Source organism: Peromyscus maniculatus, chromosome 8 (assembly GCF_049852395.1).
Source record: "Peromyscus maniculatus bairdii isolate BWxNUB_F1_BW_parent chromosome 8, HU_Pman_BW_mat_3.1, whole genome shotgun sequence".
Lineage (NCBI taxonomy): Eukaryota > Metazoa > Chordata > Mammalia > Rodentia > Cricetidae > Peromyscus > Peromyscus maniculatus.
In genome coordinates this window covers 73,657,662-73,675,795 of record NC_134859.1, presented here as the reverse complement: position 1 = coordinate 73,675,795, position 18,134 = coordinate 73,657,662, and the positions used below count along the sequence as shown (strand labels likewise).

Here is an 18,134-nt window from a genome sequence, read left to right as displayed (position 1 = left end):
AACAAAAAAACCCCAAACAACCAAAAAACTGTATAAACAAGGAGAACAAATGAACTGTTTTTTTAAACCTCAAACTAAAGCACTTTTTCTTAATGTGATTTCAGTTAACAAGTAATTTTGAATACCATTTCAATACCAAGTATTATTCTAGCTACATAAAAATGCTAAGACTCTTCGTTGTCATGATTGTGTGTTGAGGGAAGGTTTGATAATTGTTTTTCCTTCATTTCTTCAAGGATAGCTCTGTGCTCTGTTGAATGTTTATAGTTTTTTTGTATTACAGTTTTCTGTCTCATTGAGTAGTTTTTTTTGGATGTATTAAAACTTCTGGACTGTTTTTTTTGGTGGTGGTGCATGTCTTGAATCCCAGCACCCAGGAGACAGAGGCAGGCAGATCTGTAAGTTCAAGGCCAGCTTAAACTACACACTGTCCTCTGAGTTCCAGGACAGTCAGAGCTGATACACAGAAAAACCCATCTTGAAAAACCAACAAAACTAAGTAGACAAACAAACAAATAAATAATTTGGGCTGACCTGAGTTTGATCACTGGAACCCACAGGGTAGAAGAGGCGATCCATTTTCCTGCAAGTTGTCTTCTGACCCCCACCTATGTGCTGCTTCACGGGCATGTGCACAAAAATCATTAAATATAGAAAAATACAACAAGAAAAGGGAAAGAAAAGTAAGACTTCTCACAATAGAGGATTTATTTGTTTTTAGGTTTTTTTTCAAGACAGGGTTTCCCTGTGTAGACCTGGCTGTCCTGGAACTCGGAGATCTGCCTGCCAATGCTTCCTGAGTGCTAGGATCAAAGGTGTAGGCAACAGAAAAGCCCCAAACTCACTCAGAGGCTTGGGGAAAAAAGAAAGGAAACCTAGCCAGTTAGGGACTCAGGGGAGGAGGAGGAGGGAGGCCCTGCTTGCAGCTCTGGCAGGTGCCCCACGGTGGGCACCAGCTGATGCTCTGATCTATTTAGGCTTAACAATAAAAACCCAGAGTCAGATGTTAGGATGAAAGCTGAAAGATGAGAGAAGCTGAGCAGCAGCCACTTCTTACCTCTATGAATCCTCAGACCGAATGGGCTCAAGATCCTGTCTCTAACCACCTTATATTCCTGTCTCCACCTCCCTAGTGCTGGGATTAAAGGTTTGAGCCTCCCATGTGCTGGGATCAAAGGTGTGATCCACTGCCTGGCCTCTGTAGTTAACTAGTGGCTAGCTCCACCCTCTGATCTCCAGGCAAGCTTTATTTGTCAGAATCCAAACAAAATAACGTATAACCATAGACCACTTTTCATTGTTCTTACCAGTAAACACAGTGTCTTATTTCTTTGAAATGATTTTCTAGAGATGAGTTTAAGTAATTAAATTATATCTTATTTATTCTGAATGATGAATGTTATTTGTATTGTCCTAGAGTCCTAAGAACTTTCTCTTTGTGTTAAGGAGTGGTCATGTGACGAGATTGGGTTTGTCCATGGTGGAGTTTCCTCTCCCCCCACATCTGACATGTGCAGTGATCAAGGCTGCTTCTCTTGATTGTGAAGATTTACTGCTTCCAATAGCAGCAATGTTATCTGTGGAAAATGTCTTCATCAGACCTGGTAAGCACGTTAAAGGTTTTCTTTGTATTCCATTATTTTATCTATTAACTTATTTTGTGTGTGTGTGTGTGTGTGTGTGTGTGTGTGTGTGTGTGTGTGTGTGTGTTTGTGTGTGTGTGTGTGTGTGTGTGTGTATGTGTATGCGCCAGGCAGTAGGGGCACATGCCTTTAAAACCAGTGCTTGGAGGCAGAGGCAGGCCAGGTGAATCTGAGGTCCCGAACAGCCTGGGCTACACAGAGAAACCCTGTCTGGAAAAACAAAACAAACAAAGTTACAGTAATATCACTATCCAGTTTTGCTTGTTTGTTTTGGATTTTTGAGGCATGGTCTCTCTATGTAGCCCTGGCTGTCCAGGAACTCACTATGTAGACCAGGCTTGACTTGAACTCAGAGATTTGCCTGCTTCTGCCTCTTGAGTGCTGGGATTAAAGGTGTGTGCCACCACGCCTACCCCAGTATATATTTTATTAAGTCTTTTCTTTCTTTCTTTTTTCCTTGTTTTTCTGAGACAGGGTTTCTCTGTATAGCCCTGGCTGTCCTGGAACTCACTCTGTAGACCAGGCTGGCCTCAAACTCACAGAGATCCTCCTGCCTCAGTCCCCCAAGTGTTGGATTAAAGGCATATGCCACTACTGCCCAGCTGTTAAGTATTTTCTTTGATTTATCTTTTCATTGTTTTGGCATTGCCTTTGGCATACAGAAAATTTTGATTTTAATGAATTCTAATATAACTGTTTTCCTTTGTGACTCTTGCTTTTGGTGCTATATCAATGAGGTCATTGCCATACTATGGCCATCTAGATTTTTTCCTAGTGTTGTCATACAATGGTTGGGTATGCATTTGCTTCAACAGGCAGTCCCTGACTTTGTTCTTCCCCTCCAGCATTGCCATGGCTGTTTGCGGTCTTTTCCTCTCCACATGAACTGTAGAGTCAGTTGAAATCCATAAAACGATTGTAGTGTGATCTGGTAAATCAAGTGAGGAGAACTGCCGTCTTACAGTGTTACGATTCTAACCATGCACATGATTTCTGGCTGTTTACTTTGGTATCCAGTAATTCACAGAGCCTTTTAGGGGGTTATCATGTAGCTGTGGATAGGAAACAGGACAAGTGGTTTTATGTTTTGTTATCCTTTAACTTAGTTGTTTGGAATAGGGAGTATATAGCGTTCCTAGCTAAAAGTTAATTTCCCTTTACGTATAAATCTAGATAATAAGGTGAACCTTTGTTCTTTTGTGGTAAATTAGTGATATATTAACTTATTTTCTTAGAATGAAAAGAACAGGTAGTTCAGCCCTTTATCCTTAGAGTATTTCTTTTTCTTTCTTTAAAAAAATTTTTTTTTTTAAATTTAGGTTTCCATGTCCTTTTATTTTTTTTCTTTTCTTGTTTCTTGGCATGTTAGTATGAGACAGTTTAATGTGTGTTGGCTTTGTTTTTATCTGGAGAAATAACTTTTCCATAAGGAGCTTCACACTTGACCAGACCTTGTCCACAGCTAAGACTATAACAATAGATGGTGCACCCCACTGGCCTTGCCTTTTGCGAGTTAGGAGTGTTGGGTCCAGACTGATTTCTCATTGCCATGATTATAATGGTGGGTTCCTTTTTCTGTGTTATTGAATCAGTTTGCTGCTTACCCCAAATAGACTTCAATTTTAACTGTCAAAATTTTGATTCTTGGGCCTGCAAGACGGCTCATCGAGTAAAGGCACATGCTGCCAAATCTAATGTCCTGGGTCTTTGTTCTCTTTGTTTCTAATTCATTTTTATGTGCATGGGTGCTTTGTCTGCATGTGTATCTTTGCACCATGTGCTTGCTTGGTGCCTACTGAGGCCAGAAGAGGGGTTTGGATCCTCTGGGACTGGAATTACAGACACTTATGAGCTACCATGTGGCTTCTGAGAATAGCTAATTATCTTAACTGTTGAGCCATCTCTCCAGTCTTGATGTCATGAGTTCCTCAAAATTCAGAACATGATGGAAGGAGAAAATTAACATTCTTAAGTTGTTCTCTGACTACCACATACATTCCTTGGCAAATGAGCATGCATAAACACAAATTTTTAAAATGTACTAAATTTTTTTTTTCACAAAATTTAAATTCCCATAATATACCCAGTTGCAACCCCTTTTCCATTAAAATAGTATGTGCAATAATGTTGATTGGCTTTCATTAGGGAGTATCAAGGCTAAAGATACTCCAAAAATTACTGGAGAGTATGAAGTGGAAGTCAGGAGTTGAGTTTTCTGACTGTCCTATTACCTAAGTATCTGACTATGAGCCTAGCTTTCTCAGACTCCCATGTTTTTATTTATAAAACCTGAGAGCCAGGTATAATGTGCATGCCTGTAAACCCAGCACTTTATAAGGTAACACAGGAGGACCTATGAGAGTTTGAGGCCATCCTGGGTTATATAGTGAATTTATGACTGTGTGTGTGTGTGTGTGTGTGTGTGTGTGTGTGAGAGAGAGAGAGAGAGAGAGAGAGAGAGAGAGAGAGAGAGAGAGAGAGATGAAACCTTCTTGTCTCAGAAAAACAAAAGGGGGAAACAAAACAACAACAAAATAAAAAAACAGTAGCAAACTAGGAAATTGGGTTCAACACTAATTTAACTTCAACAGTTAAGGCTAGAAAAAGAATCAGGTTGAGTGACAAGATCAAGTGATCTTGAAGGCCTTCATTGACATTGTTTTGTTTTGTTTTTTCCTTCCTTTTTCCAGAGCTGAGGACTGAACCCAGGGCCTTGCGCTTGCTAGGCAAGTGCTGTACCACTGAACTAAATCCCCAACCCCCTTCATGACATTTTAAAGGCAAAATTTGAATATAGTGAACTGCATACATATTAGTATAATTCAGTGAATTTTGTGAAATGGATATATAACGTGCACTCCTATCAGAAAGAGAATGGTTTGGGCTGGTGACATAACTGAGTTATGTCATGAGCACTTGCCACCAAGACTGACAATGTGAGTTCATTTCTGGGATCCACAGGGTAGAAGGAGAAAACTCATACACATTGTTCTCTGACTTCCATTTGCAGAGTGCCGTGTGTGTGTGTGTGTGTGTGTGTGTGTGTGTGTGTGTGTGTGTGTGTGTGAGAGAGAGAGAGAGAGAGAGAGAGAGAGAGAGAGAGAGAGAGAGAGAGCACCACTGTCCAACATGTAAAAACATTTTTTTGTTTGTTTTAGTTTTTCTAGACAGAATTTCTCTGTGTAGTCTTGGCTGTCCTAGAACTCACTCTGTAGACCAGGCTGTCCTTGAACTCACAGAGATCTGCCTGCCCCTGACTCCTGAGTACTGGGATTAAAGGTGTGTACCGCCACAGCCTGACTCCAAATTGGTTTCTTTCCTGGGATTATCCTGGGATTATTTTATTTTAATTCCACCCCCCTTTTTTTTTTTTTTTTTTTTTTTTTTTTTTTTTTTTTTTTTTTTTGGTTTTTCAAGGCAGGGTTTCTCTGTGGAGTGTTGGAGCTTGTCCTGGATCTCACTCTGTAGACCAGGCTGGCCTTTGAACTCACAGAGATCTTCCTGCCTCTGCCTTCTGAGTGCTGGGAATAAAGGCACACACCACCACTCCCAGCAGGAATTTTTTTTTTAAATGTTAGTTTTGCTTTTTTTGAAATTACAAATAGAAATATAAAGTATACAGTTTTGAGTGTGTATTTGGCTTTTGGTGAACATACTCCATGTGAAATTCATCTGTATTATTTTATGTGTCCGTATTTTGATTTGTTGAGTAGTTTCCACTGTATGAACAAACAATTGTGTATTATCTTGTCCATGAACATGTGTATTATTTTTGTTTAGTGCTGTTTATGAGTAAAATATTTCAGATACAATCTCCTGAGTAAATTCTTTTTTGTTTTTTGAGATGGGGTTTCTCAGTGTAATAGTCTCGGTATCCTGGAACTCACTTTGTAGACTAGGCTGAGTGCTGAGATAAAAGGCGTGTGCCACCATGCCTGGCCTGAGTAAATTCTGTGAACCTTTTGTACATTTTTATTTAGCTTAACTTAAAAAAAAAAAACAAAAACAAAAACAAAAAAACTGGGAAAGAAATTGTTGTGCTAGTGAACAAGTTTATGATTAAGCAACAAGCTAGATGTAGTACCTTTGTTTTCACTCTCCAGTTTTGTCATGGCTAATAATGAGGTTTTTGTTTTTGAAACGGGGTCTCACTGAGTAGCCCCCACTGGCCTGGAATGCTCCAACTCACAGAGATTTGTCTGCCTCTCAAGTACTGGGATTAAAGGCATGAACTACCATGCCTGGTAAATAGTGGATATATTTCATGTGTGTATTTAGTAAATTACTCAAGAGATTAGACAGGGTCTTACTGTGTAGCCATAGCTGGCCTGAAACTTGCTATGTAGACCAGGCTGTTGTTGCTCTCACAGAGATTCACCTGCCTTTTCCTCCCGGAGAGCTGGAATTATAGGTATGTGCCACCACACCTGGCCTTTGTTTTTGCCTTTCCTTTGACTCTGTGTTTGTCTGTGTGTTTGTATATGTACAGGTGTGTTTGGGTATGGAGGCCAGAGGACAACTTCAGGTGCTATTCTTCAAGCATCATCCTTGGTTTTTTTGAGATAAGATTTCTCCCTGGGTAGGGTGTGGTGGTGAGTTCCTTTAATTCCAACATTGGGTGGGGCAGAGGCAGGCAGATCTCTGTGAGTTCCAGGACAGCCAGAGCTATGTAGAGAGACCTTGTCTCAAAAAAAAAAAAAAAAAAAAAAAAAAGATTTCTCACAGCCTGCAACTTGCCAAGTAAGCTAGACTGACTGACTGACTAGTTAATCTCCAATGTCCACTTGTCTCTGCCTCCCCAGTGCTACCATTTCAAGTAGAGGCTACCACATTTGGATTTTTAAATCTCTGAATTTTATTTTCATTATATGGGTCCTGAGGATCAAACTTACATCCTCATGCTTGGCAAACACTTTACCACTGATCTTGCCAGCACTGTTTGTTTTTTGAGACAGGGTCTGTGTAGCCTTAGTTGGTTTAAAAGTTCCTATATAGACAAGACTGACTTTGAACTTGCAAAATGAAGCTGTTATTTCTGTAAGATACTGAGCCAGTGTGTAAATGATTATAGCAGGCCAGTTGAAGGTTTATAGGGTTGCTTACAATGAACAGAAAAATTAGGCCATGCCTGTAAGCTCCTCTATGGCTTCATAATCCAGGGCACCCAGACAGAATAAGGATTAATCTGATAAAGTGCTGAATGGAGAATTTGGCCATAGAGCATGTTAGTCTTGAAATGGATTCAGGAGAAATAGGATCAAAGTAAGTAAAAGATAAATCTCAAAAACTTAATGTTGTGCAAAAGCAACTAAATGCATCAAGTACATACTGTGTGATCCCATTCGTATAAAGGTTAGAAACAAGGCTGATGAGATGGGCCAGTGGGTAATGCCTGCTACTAAGATGGACGACTTGAGTTTCATTACTGGGACCCATATGATGAAAGGAGAAAACTGATTCCTGCAAGTTGTCTTCTAACCTCCATACTGGATGCTGTGGTATGCTCATGCACACAAAATAAATGTAAAAACGTGTTTTCAAAGGTTAGAAACATGCAAGACTCATCTGTGAAGTTAGAAGTCAGGCTATGGTTACCCTTCTGAGGAAAGTGGAGAGTATTATGTGATTAGGCTTCTCTGGTGCTTGTAATTATTGATCTGTTTGAGTACATTGTTATACTGTATTTATGACTACCTCTTGGGGTATACATTTGCAGCTTACGTGGTTTTCTGTATATCTATTATACATTATTATAATTAGGGAATACTTGTAATAGGGAAGCTTAATGTATATGGAGGTCCTGTTTAATTACCCTCTTAATTTGAATTGGTTATATAATGTCTAGTTAAATTGTGTAAGTTCTTTATACGTTTAGGCAATGCTTGGTCACTTTTTGTATCTGTATGATGTACATGTTTGCCGTGGCATTGAATGTAGAAGTCAAAAGACAAAGCTGTATAGTTAGTTCTCTCCTACCTTTACATGGATTCTGGGGATTGAACTCAGGTCATCAGGTTTGTGAGGCCAGCACTTCTACCTGTTGAGCGATCCTGTTGATTCTTGAGCTATTTTGATCCCTGGGAAAGGAGAAAATCAGAGAATACCTGGTAGAGCACAAACTTACTACAGATGTTCCTTGATTTATGATGGGGTACATCCTGCTTAAATTCATCCAAAATTGAAAACATCCTAAGTCAAACATGCATTAAAAACAGTAACCTACTGCACAAAGCTGCATGGTGTACTATGGAGTATCTCTTATTTATCTTATTTATCTTTATAATTGCATGGCTGACTGGGAGCAGAAGCTCAATGTGGTACTAGCATTGGGAGTGATTCTTGTGCTGAATGTTGGGGAAAGATTGAAATAGAAAATTGAAGGTACAGCTTCTACTGAATGTAAAGTATATTGCTTTTACACCATTATAAGGTTAGATTATTCTGAGCTGGGGACCATCTATAACAGTGGTTAGCCTTGCAGACTGTTTACGTGACAAACTGTGGACATGGGACTTTTACCGTATATCCCTTGTAACTATGAGCTACTCTTACACAATGAATTTTGTTTAGAAGAATAAATTCTAGATACTCTTTTAAAGACAGTTGAATTGAGAGGAGTAATGTTGACTATTGTAAACCTCTAGCGTGTGTTTAAAAGAAGAAAATAGCTATGTGTGGTGGTATTGTTCTGTACCACCCGGTGCTCAGAAGGCAGGGGCAAGAGAACTTCAAGGCCATGGTGAATTGAACATTCCAAATTCCAAGTCATCCTGAGCTGTGGAGGGAGATATTCTATCTTGCAAACAATGTGGGGAGGGTGACGGGACATGGGATGATCACAAGACTTATGGAAGAAACTGGCTGGACTCACTAAGATGAGCTAATTTAATTCTACCCCGAGAGTGAGGCAGATTTTGTTGAATGTGGTAAAAAGGAAAGCAGAGTGAATGTAGGCACTTGATTTAATGGGGAACTAAACTGTCTCTTGATTTGCCTTTTAGTTGATCCAGAGTACCAGAAGGAAGCAGAGCAGAGACATCGAGAACTGGCAGCAAAAGCTGGAGGATTTAATGACTTTGCAACTTTAGCTGTCATTTTTGAACAGTGCAAATCAAGGTATGTGAGCTGGTCTTTTCCTACTGGGAAATGTCACTCTGATCTGCAGCTCCATTACATACTTACTGTGTATGATCTTAGACATTAAGGATCAATGGGATAACTGACCTCAAAGTATTTTTAACATCAGTTAGATTGTCAGAAGGCTGTCATGTCATTTAGTAACGGTTTATTATAAATAGTAGCTTACCTCTTTCCTTAAATCCTTCCTGAAAATGATTTTTACAGAATTTTGTTTTATGTAGATACTTAATTAAATGATGATTAGATATTTGTTAATTCATATAAGTAAAAAGAAACCCATTTACAAATTACTTTTTAAAATTTAGTCAGGGGGCCTGACAATCTTTCTTTCTTTAAGAAGATTTATTTTAGGTATATGAGTGTTTAGCCTGCTTGTATGTATATGTACCACAGGCATGCCTGGTGTCCATGGAAACTAAAGAAGGTGTAGGATCCCCTGGAACTGGAGTTACTGATGGTTGTGAGCCACCATGTGGATGCTGGGAACCAAACCCAGATTAAGTGAGGAGCAACAAGTGCTCTTAACTGATGAGCCATCTCTCCAGCCCCTGATAATTTTTGTCAGATTTTCTAAAATGCTCTTTTTAGTGCTTGTCCAGATCTCTTCTTTTGCTTATAGGTTTCCTTTGGGGTGGGTCGCTGTTGTTTGGTTGTTTGGTTGCTTTTTTGAGATGGTCTCCTATAGCCTAGGCTGGCCGCAGACTTGCTGTACAGTAGATGACCTTGAACTCCTGAACTGTCTCCCTTTACCTCCCAAGTGCTGAGGTTACAGCTACCCTAACCCTGACATCGCCCATGACTGGTTTCCATTTTTTGTAAAGGAAATGAGGACTTCTTTTTGTCTTTCATTTATAGAAGGTATTTTCAAGACACCAGTATTTTTGTGTTGCAGTGGAGCTCCGGCATCATGGTGCCAAAAGCACTGGATTCACTGGCGGTGCTTATTCTCTGCATTTCGTGTGGAAGCTCAGCTTCGGGAACTGATCAGGAAACTTAAACAGGTGAGCACTGTAGTTTGGATTGTTTGGTTTGCTTGACTGGCATTTATGCCTGTCTATGTCATACTGAATTTTCATGAAGTACAATTACATTTGTGCCACCTTTTCTAGTTAGCCACCTTCTGCATGCTACCTTGTACAACCATCTCTCTGACCCAGTGAATCCCAGTAGTGGTAAGGAAGGCTATCTGAAGAAATGAAAGTATTTAAATAGTTTGTACTGAAGAATAATTGGCACATACTAAGCTTCACATGTTAGGCTGGTGAAATGACTCAGCAGGTAGGGGTGTAAGCCAACAAATCTAAAGACTCACGTCTGACCTCAGGAATTCTTGTGTTGGAAGGAAAAAAGCAACTCCCAAAAATTGTCATCTGACCTCCACACATATTTGTGCTTTGGCATGAGCATGTCCACCTGTCCACTCACCAAGCAAATGTAAAAAAAAGTTAAAATACTTAACAAAAAGTATCCAGTTTGCTGAGTTTTGACATCTACACATACCTGTTAAATCATTACTACTGTCAGGACAATACGCCTGGGCTGGGCTTGGTGGTGCATACCTTTAATTCCAGCACCCTCAAGGCAGAAGCAGTGGATGGATCTCTGTTAGTTGAGGACAGCCTAGTATATGCTTCCAGGCTAGCCTGGGCTTAATAGAACCTGTCTAAAAAGAAAAGAAAGAAGAAAGGGTAATAGTGCTGGACGGACCAGATCACATACTGTTCTTGCAGAAGAGTTCCCAATACCCACATCAGGGGATTCGTAACTGCCTGTAATTCCAGCTCCCAGGAATCTGATGCCTCTGACCTCCTCCTATACTCACTCACACATACTCACATGGACATACATATTTACATAATTTAAAATAAATATTTCTAAAATAATATATACTCCTCCCAAAGTTTCATCCTATTTTATGTGCTTTGTGTGTGTGTGTGTGTGTCTGACTGACTGTGTAGCACTGGCTGGTTTGGAACTCCATATATATCTTAGAGCTACCCCAAAGTCAGAAATCTGCTGCCTCTGCCTCCCAAGTGCTGGGATTAAAGGTAATCCTCTTCTAGGTACTCTGTCCAAAACCAGGACTTGAAAGGTTTTTTGTTTTGTTTTACAGCACCATTCTTAGCCCTGTGAGATACCAAGCAGTCTTACTTTCTGGGAGGTTATTTTCTTGGGCAGGTGCTTAATTACTTCTGCAGATCTTTGGTGTTGTTTTTGAACATCTCTCCTGAACTTAATCTTTCCTGTAAATTCCAGCTACTTTGGTCTTTTCAGACTCCTGTGTTTCCTTATGAGTTCTCTGACTTCCATTTGCATTGTTTTCGTATGCCATAGTCAGAACTTTTTCTCAAGACTGGGATAAAGCTCTTATTGGTATGTCTCTTGGGTCATTGTCCTTTGTTGTTACCTGATACATAGCATTCTGTCAATTATTTTGTATTTTCTCTGTGTCTTTTGACTATTTTGGGTGCAAGGCTGAATTTAATCCTTCTTACAACATATTACCCAGAAGTCTTTAGGAATGTGGACTTTGAAAAAAGATTAGATCGAATTGTCCTGTGAATTTTGTCACTGAATACATATTCTTTCTACAGCAAAGTGATTTCCCAAGAGAGACTTTTGAAGGCCCTAAGCATGAAGTACTACGAAGATGTCTTTGTGCAGGCTACTTCAAAAACGTTGCTCGAAGGTGAGCATTATGCTTGAGAGAGTTCATAAACGATACTGTATTCAACTGCAGTGCTAAAATATTTAAAGAGTGAAGGTTTGGTACAGATCTGTGGTGATGATAACAATTCTAAGAAATCTTTTCATAATTACCATCTGTAAACAGGGAACTACTGTGATTCAAATTGGGGTACTGGAGTCCAGGCAGGATAAGAAGAGAGTACATGTCAGGCAGATATATCAGCACCTAAAGCAAATGACAAGGGATTTTGGTAGTTTCTTGGCCTCAAGTAGAGTGCAAGAGCCAACCAAACAAGACAGAATGGTATCCCTGGGGACACTTAGATCAGGACTTAATTAAGATGGGAAGAAGTAGGCCTGGAGGTAGTTGCCCATGTCTTTAATCCCAGCACTTGGGAGGCAGAGGCAGGCAGGTCTACAGAGTGAGTTCTAGGACAGCCAGGGCTACACAAAGAAACACTGTCTCAAAAAGAAAAAAAAATGGGGAGAAGTAAGGGTATCTTTGTAAGGAAAGTAGCAACATTGGTGATGGGAAATTCATTCAGTAACTGAAAATGGATCACATAAGTAAATACCGCAAGGATAATGTTGAAAGGAGTTAGAAATGTTCAAAGTTGGCAGGCACAGTGGCTTATGCCTTTTCTCCTGGCACTATTATCTGAGAGAGCCTGGGGACAATGATACCACTATGAAAGTCAAAAGAGAATGAGCAAGTGTTCCAGTGTGAAGAATATGAAAAATAAAGGTGGTTCTGATTCTAAACTGAGTCTTTTTACTTTAAAAGATACTATTTGGACATTGGTTATACTTCAGCGGGGTCTTAGGGTTTGATGTTAGCAGTGCATCAGTGTTAATTTTCTGTTTGGTGGGTGTATCGTAACTAGGAAGGAGAATGGCAAGCATTTGGTAATAATGAGTGAGGTATTGGGTTGGCAACTTACTGTCAGTGCTTCCAGTAAAATTTTTTTGTCCTTTACTTTGTAATTTTCTATAAATTTAGTTTATTTTAGAATGAGATTCAGGTTCAGAGAGAGATTATTGTCTTAAAAAATAAAGTAGACAGCTATAAAGGAAGATACCCCACACTGACCTCTGGCCTCCCTATTTACATGCATGGGTACATGCACATACATATAAAATTACTGAAGAAATGTAAGATGGGCTAACATGCTGAAGTTACTTTAGCATCAAAGTATAATTGTAGGGCTGGTAAAATGGCTCAGTGGGTAAAGGTGCTTGCCCTGCAAACCTGATGACCTCAGTTTGAACCCCAGAACTGAAATATAGAAGGAGAATTGACTCCTAAGTTGTCCTCTGGTCCCCACATATGGCAAAGCATGCATGCACCCCACCCACCCACATTAATATATATATTTAAAGGTATGAAGTATAAACCCACCAGTTAAATCTCTTCTGTCATAACAGCTTCCTTTCTTTAGAATTGTGCTGAAAAAAGATGTTCTTACTGTATAGATATTCATTAGGAGAATATATAATTTGAGGACAGGCAAGTGTTTAAATGGCTCCTTTAAACCAGCTCTGTGACATTACTGTTTGTTACATAAAGTGATTCCTCTTCCCCAGGTAAATATCTGCTTATTTGAGTATATAAGTAAAACAGTATATCAGCTACCTTACTGCTTTGCTATTTTGGTCTTTATCCTTTGTTTTTTCTGTGTATAGATCTGTTGGTAGAACGTTTTGCACAATGGATGGACGTGGAAGTCCAGTTCATATTCATCCTTCTTCAGCAGTAAGTACTTTTTTATTTTTTATTTTTTGAGATAGGGTCTCTGTGTAGCTCAGGCTGGACTCAAGCTCCTTTTGCTTCTACCTCTTTTTTTTTTTTTTTTTTTGGTTTTTTCGAGACAGGGTTTCTCTGTGTAGCTTTGCGCCTTTCCTGGAGCTCACTTGGTAGCCCAGGCTGGCCTCGAACTCACAGAGATCCACCTGGCTCTGCCTCCCGAGTGCTGGGATTAAAGGCGTGCGCCACCAACGCCCGGCTGCTTCTACCTCTTAAATGGTGAGATTACAGGCTTACACCACCTTGCCTTGCAACAAATGCCTTTGTGGGTTTGTTTTTTGTTTTATTTTCTCTTGCAGTGCCTGGGACATTACACATACAAGGCAGGGACTTTACATCCCAGCCCTTAAAGTACCTTTTTTTTTTTTTTTTTTTTTTTTTAAAAATACATTTTGGGGAAGTATGGAGAGGTATACACATGTGAATGCCAGAGAAGAACATGCAGGAGTCAACTTTCTCCTTCTACCATGTGGGTCCTGGGGATTGAACTCTGGTCAAGTGAGCCATCTTGCCAGCCCTAATGCATCTTATGTTTAATAAAAGACATTTACAAGAGTGTAGTACTAACATACCAGTATCTTCTAGTTTTCCTTTCCAAATTTTTACATATCTATATTATGTAGAGCTTAAGGGTATTAGTTGGCATATGACTTCTGTTTTATGGGACAAAATAGGCATTCAGAGGGTTTCAGGTTATTTTCTTCTGTTATTTTGGAGACAGGGTCTCTGTAGTCCTGGCTTTCCTTATTTTCTTGCTCTAATGTAGAATAGGGCTGATCACTAGTAGTTATCCTTAAATGAAATTTTTATATTCATTTAAGCCTTATATTTATTTATAGCTCCATGAACAGGAAACCAAACTTGAATGGATTATTTTTCATGAAGTGTTAGTTACCACCAAAGTCTATGCAAGAATTGTCTGTCCAATCCGTTATGAATGGGTGAGAGACCTACTACCCAAGCTGCATGAACTTAATGCACATGATTTGAGCAGTGTGGCTAGACGGGAAATGAGAGAAGAAGCCAGAAGAAAATGGACAAATAAGGAAAATGTGAAACAGCTAAAGGGTGAGTGAATCATTTGTTCTACTGTTTTTTCCAAGAAGGAGTTTACTTTGTAGACCAGAGTGGCCTCAAAGTTGTGGTACTCCTTTTGCCTCAGCATCCTGAATGCTGGGGTTATAGGTGTTCTCTTAACTATGAAACCACCTTTCCCAGTGTTTTTTGCTTTATTTGGTTTTGTTTTGTTTGGTGGTGCTTTTCTGTGTAGTCCTGGCTGTTGAGGAACTTACTCTGTAGATCAGGCTGGCCTTGAACTCAGTTTTGCTTGCCTTTACCTCCCGAGTACGGGGATTGAAGGTGTGCACCACCACTGCCTGGCCACTTTTTTAAATTTTATTTATTTAATCAAATTTTGTAACTTATTACCTCAGAACTTCCACTTTTCCAACAGGTTTTCTGAACAGTTAGGACTACAGATGGAAGATATAAACAGTTTGGTGATGAACTAGAGTATAAAACACAATTAGCTCACATACATTAAAAGCTTTTTGATACAGCTTTTTGAGGCAGAATGATGAATCATATTATATTCAACATCCCTGGGAAATAGATGGTAGAAATGTTGCTCAGGAAGTCACAGAAGGGGTTCTTGTCAAGATAGCGCTTCACCATATAACTCTGGCTGACTAGACAATTGCCATGTAGACGTAGCTGGCCTTGAATTCAGAGATCTACCAACTGCTGACTCCCAAGTGCCGGTATCACCAAGTGCATGCACCACTATGCCTGGCTCATTGAAAGGTTTGTAAATATGGTGATCACTAGATGTTTTATTGCAGTATTATAATACTGTCCTATATGCTTGAATTAGGGTTAGTTTTTCTGACTGGTTGGCCTTCATGAATCTTTTTGTTATTGTTATCCATTACATTTATTTATTTGTGTGTTTTGTATATAAGTTTAGGCAGAGGACAACTTGTTGGAGTTAGCTTTCTCCTATCACGTGGGTCCTAGTAATCAAATTCAGGTTGGTAGGGTTGGCAGGAAGCGCCTTTCCCTGCTGGCTCATGTACTTGGTGTTACTGTAGTGGTATTCCTAGAGCCTCGTTGGTGTGAAGTATACATTGTACCACTGAGCTCAGTATCCCCATCTGTGTGCTCCTTCAGCCAGACTTTTGATTAGGCAACATTTGATTCCCTTGTTAATCTTTTTTCTTTAAAAAAAATTTGTGTATGTATGATATGTGTGTTCATGTGTGAACATGTACATGTGAGGTCAGAGGACAACCCGTTATTGGTGCTCACTTGAGACAGGGCCTTTGTTTGCTACTGTGTACTCTAGGCTAGCTGGCTGTGTTCCTAGGTATTTTCCTGTCTCCACCTCCGCTTTTGCTATACAAGTGCATTTTCCTAGTGCTTTTCTCTTAATGTTAAAAATCAGGTTTATCTTTGCACTGTTTTCAGATGGAATATCAAAAGAAGTGCTAAAGAAAATGCAAAGAAGAAATGATGACAAATCTATCTCAGATGCACGGGCTCGTTTCCTTGAGAGAAAGCAGCAGAGAATCCAGGACCACAGTGACACACTGAAGGAAACAGGCTAAGCAGTGGACATTCAGGAAGTAGGAAAGCAGCCAGGAAATGTGCTTCTGTTTTGCCAGTTATTTCAGACAGTACTGTCAAGAGGAAGTGGTCAGCAGCTGTTCCTAGCCCGTGAGCTAAAAGCAGATCAGAATTTATAAATCACATCTCATCAATACCAACAAATGACATTTTGAAAGAAAAGATTGGGTTGCATAGCCCTAAACAGTGGTACATGAAATCAGTGAAAGATGATCCAAGATGTTCCTCACTTCTGTTTTGCTGGCCTTAACTGGTACCAAACGCTGTCACTGAGATCTTTTCAGAGAACACTGAATTGTATTTAATCAGCGTGTATTCCATTTGCATTGAACTATTAAAGATTATTTTCCTTAAATCTCTTCAAGGCCTTCTTATTGCTATTAGAATAGTGTTGTATCAGGTATGTGACCATTTCCTTCAGAAGGCTAAACTTATGTAAGAGGTTTTTACTCAGCAATACTTAGGTGTCTAACCATTTAATTGCTCCAGAGCTTTATAGATATTTAAAGACTCAATTAGTAAATAAAATTGCCTATGGCAGGATTCTTTCTTAAATTAATTCTAATCCTTAAATTGATTTTTCTGGGATTATACAAATTCCTTTTTATATAAAATTATATTGTTTAAAACAGTAGCTATAGCCATTAACCAAAGGACAGATGTATATACACACACACACACACACACTTACACACACATACATATATAAATACACACACAAGTTCTTTCTAACTGTTCTACATACTTGTGTCAGCCCATGTGTGCAGGTGTGGCCGTGCTTTCAAGCAGCCCTTCCACCAGGCCTACCCTTGACTGCAGCCGCTTGGGTAGGACCGTTTAAACACCTGTTATGCTAATCCTGAGGTGGGATTTTCAAAGCAGCTAACACTTCACTAGTGTTTCAAATCGGAACCTTAAGGCTAATATTACACTCAGGCCAGACTCAGCACTTGCCTACTCTTGTTTACTGCCTTGTATTGTAGTTACGTGTGTATATGTCTGTCTTCCTCATTAGATTATACGCTCCTTGTGGGCAGGGTCTGTGTCTTTTTCACCTTTGTATCTTTCATGGCACCTAGCATAGTGCTTTGCACATAGTAGTCACCCAGTGTTTGTTAAATAAAGCTATTAGCATCACTAAAACTCAATAGACAGTATGTGCATTTATTTACTTATTTATTTATTTGTTTATTTTATTTCTGTATAGCCCTAGTTGGCCTGGCATACAGACCAGGCTGGTCTTGAACTCAACGAGTTATCCTCCTGCCTCTGCTTCTCAAGATACACACACACATTTGTGCCACTAAACCTGGCAGAGTTTTATATCTTTTGTGTAAAAATTAAGTTGAATTTATTTTATTAGGTAATTCTCTCCTCTGGTATCTAAGTTTTAAGTTCAATGGTTAAGCACTTGAAGCCTTTCTGGAAAACTGGTGATAGCCCAAATCTTGCTTTTCTTTGAAGGTAAGTAGTGATAATTTCTTTGAATATTCAGCATTGTTAATTTGATCTTTTAAATTATTTAGTCCTTTCAGTTTTTTTTTGAGGTATATATTGTAAGTGCATTTTCTTAGATATAGGAATATGGGTGGATTCTTGGAATGAAAGCTCTTTTATAAATTTTTTTAGATTTATTTTTATCTTGTATGTATGGTGTCAATTTGTCTGTACATATGTCTATGTATCGTGTATGCCTGGTACCTCTGGAGGCTAGAAGAGAGCATTGGGTCCCTTGGAACTGGAGTTACAGGTAGTTGTAAGCTGCCATGTGGGTGCTGGGAATCAAACCAGGGTCCTTTGGAAGAGCAGCCAGTGCTTTTACTTGCTGAGCCATCTCTCCAGCTCCTGAAAGCTTATTAAATTAGTAAATATTAACCGCCCCCCTCAACAGAATGAAAATAAACTACAGAGGAATTCCCAGGAGAGAGGAATTCTAAGGGAGGAATGTGACTAATCTTTTTTTTGTTGTTATTAGTTTCAAGACAGGGTTTTTCTGTGTAGGCAGTAGATGTCCTGGAACTCACTCTGTAGACCAGGTTGGCCTTGAACTCAGAGATCTGTCTGCCTCTGCCTCTTTAATCACTCTGCTGGGATTAAAGGCATGTGCCACGCCTCCCAGCTATTAATAATCTTTTAGATTTTTTTTTCCAGTTTTGAGATTCAGCCAAGGATCATATGTTATATTTAGTCTGTTCTTCCTCTTCCTCTCTCATATTTCAATCTGGAAAAAAAAA

At 39.4% G+C, this 18,134-nt stretch overlaps 1 protein-coding gene across 1 annotated transcript in view; it reads left to right on the top strand.

The window, feature by feature from the left end:
* Window positions 1-16,255, top strand: part of Dhx40 (DEAH-box helicase 40) — a 38,425-nt gene extending 22,170 nt beyond the window's left edge. The window contains exons 12-18 of the mRNA XM_006983201.4: window positions 1,447-1,604; window positions 8,645-8,759; window positions 9,676-9,784; window positions 11,378-11,472; window positions 13,155-13,224; window positions 14,115-14,343; window positions 15,742-16,255. Of these exons, the coding sequence (XP_006983263.1) occupies window positions 1,447-1,604; window positions 8,645-8,759; window positions 9,676-9,784; window positions 11,378-11,472; window positions 13,155-13,224; window positions 14,115-14,343; window positions 15,742-15,881 (916 nt within the window). The 3' untranslated portion in view covers window positions 15,882-16,255. The remainder of the gene's footprint in view (window positions 1-1,446; window positions 1,605-8,644; window positions 8,760-9,675; window positions 9,785-11,377; window positions 11,473-13,154; window positions 13,225-14,114; window positions 14,344-15,741) is intronic.
* The last annotated feature ends 1,879 nt before the right edge of the window (window positions 16,256-18,134 follow it).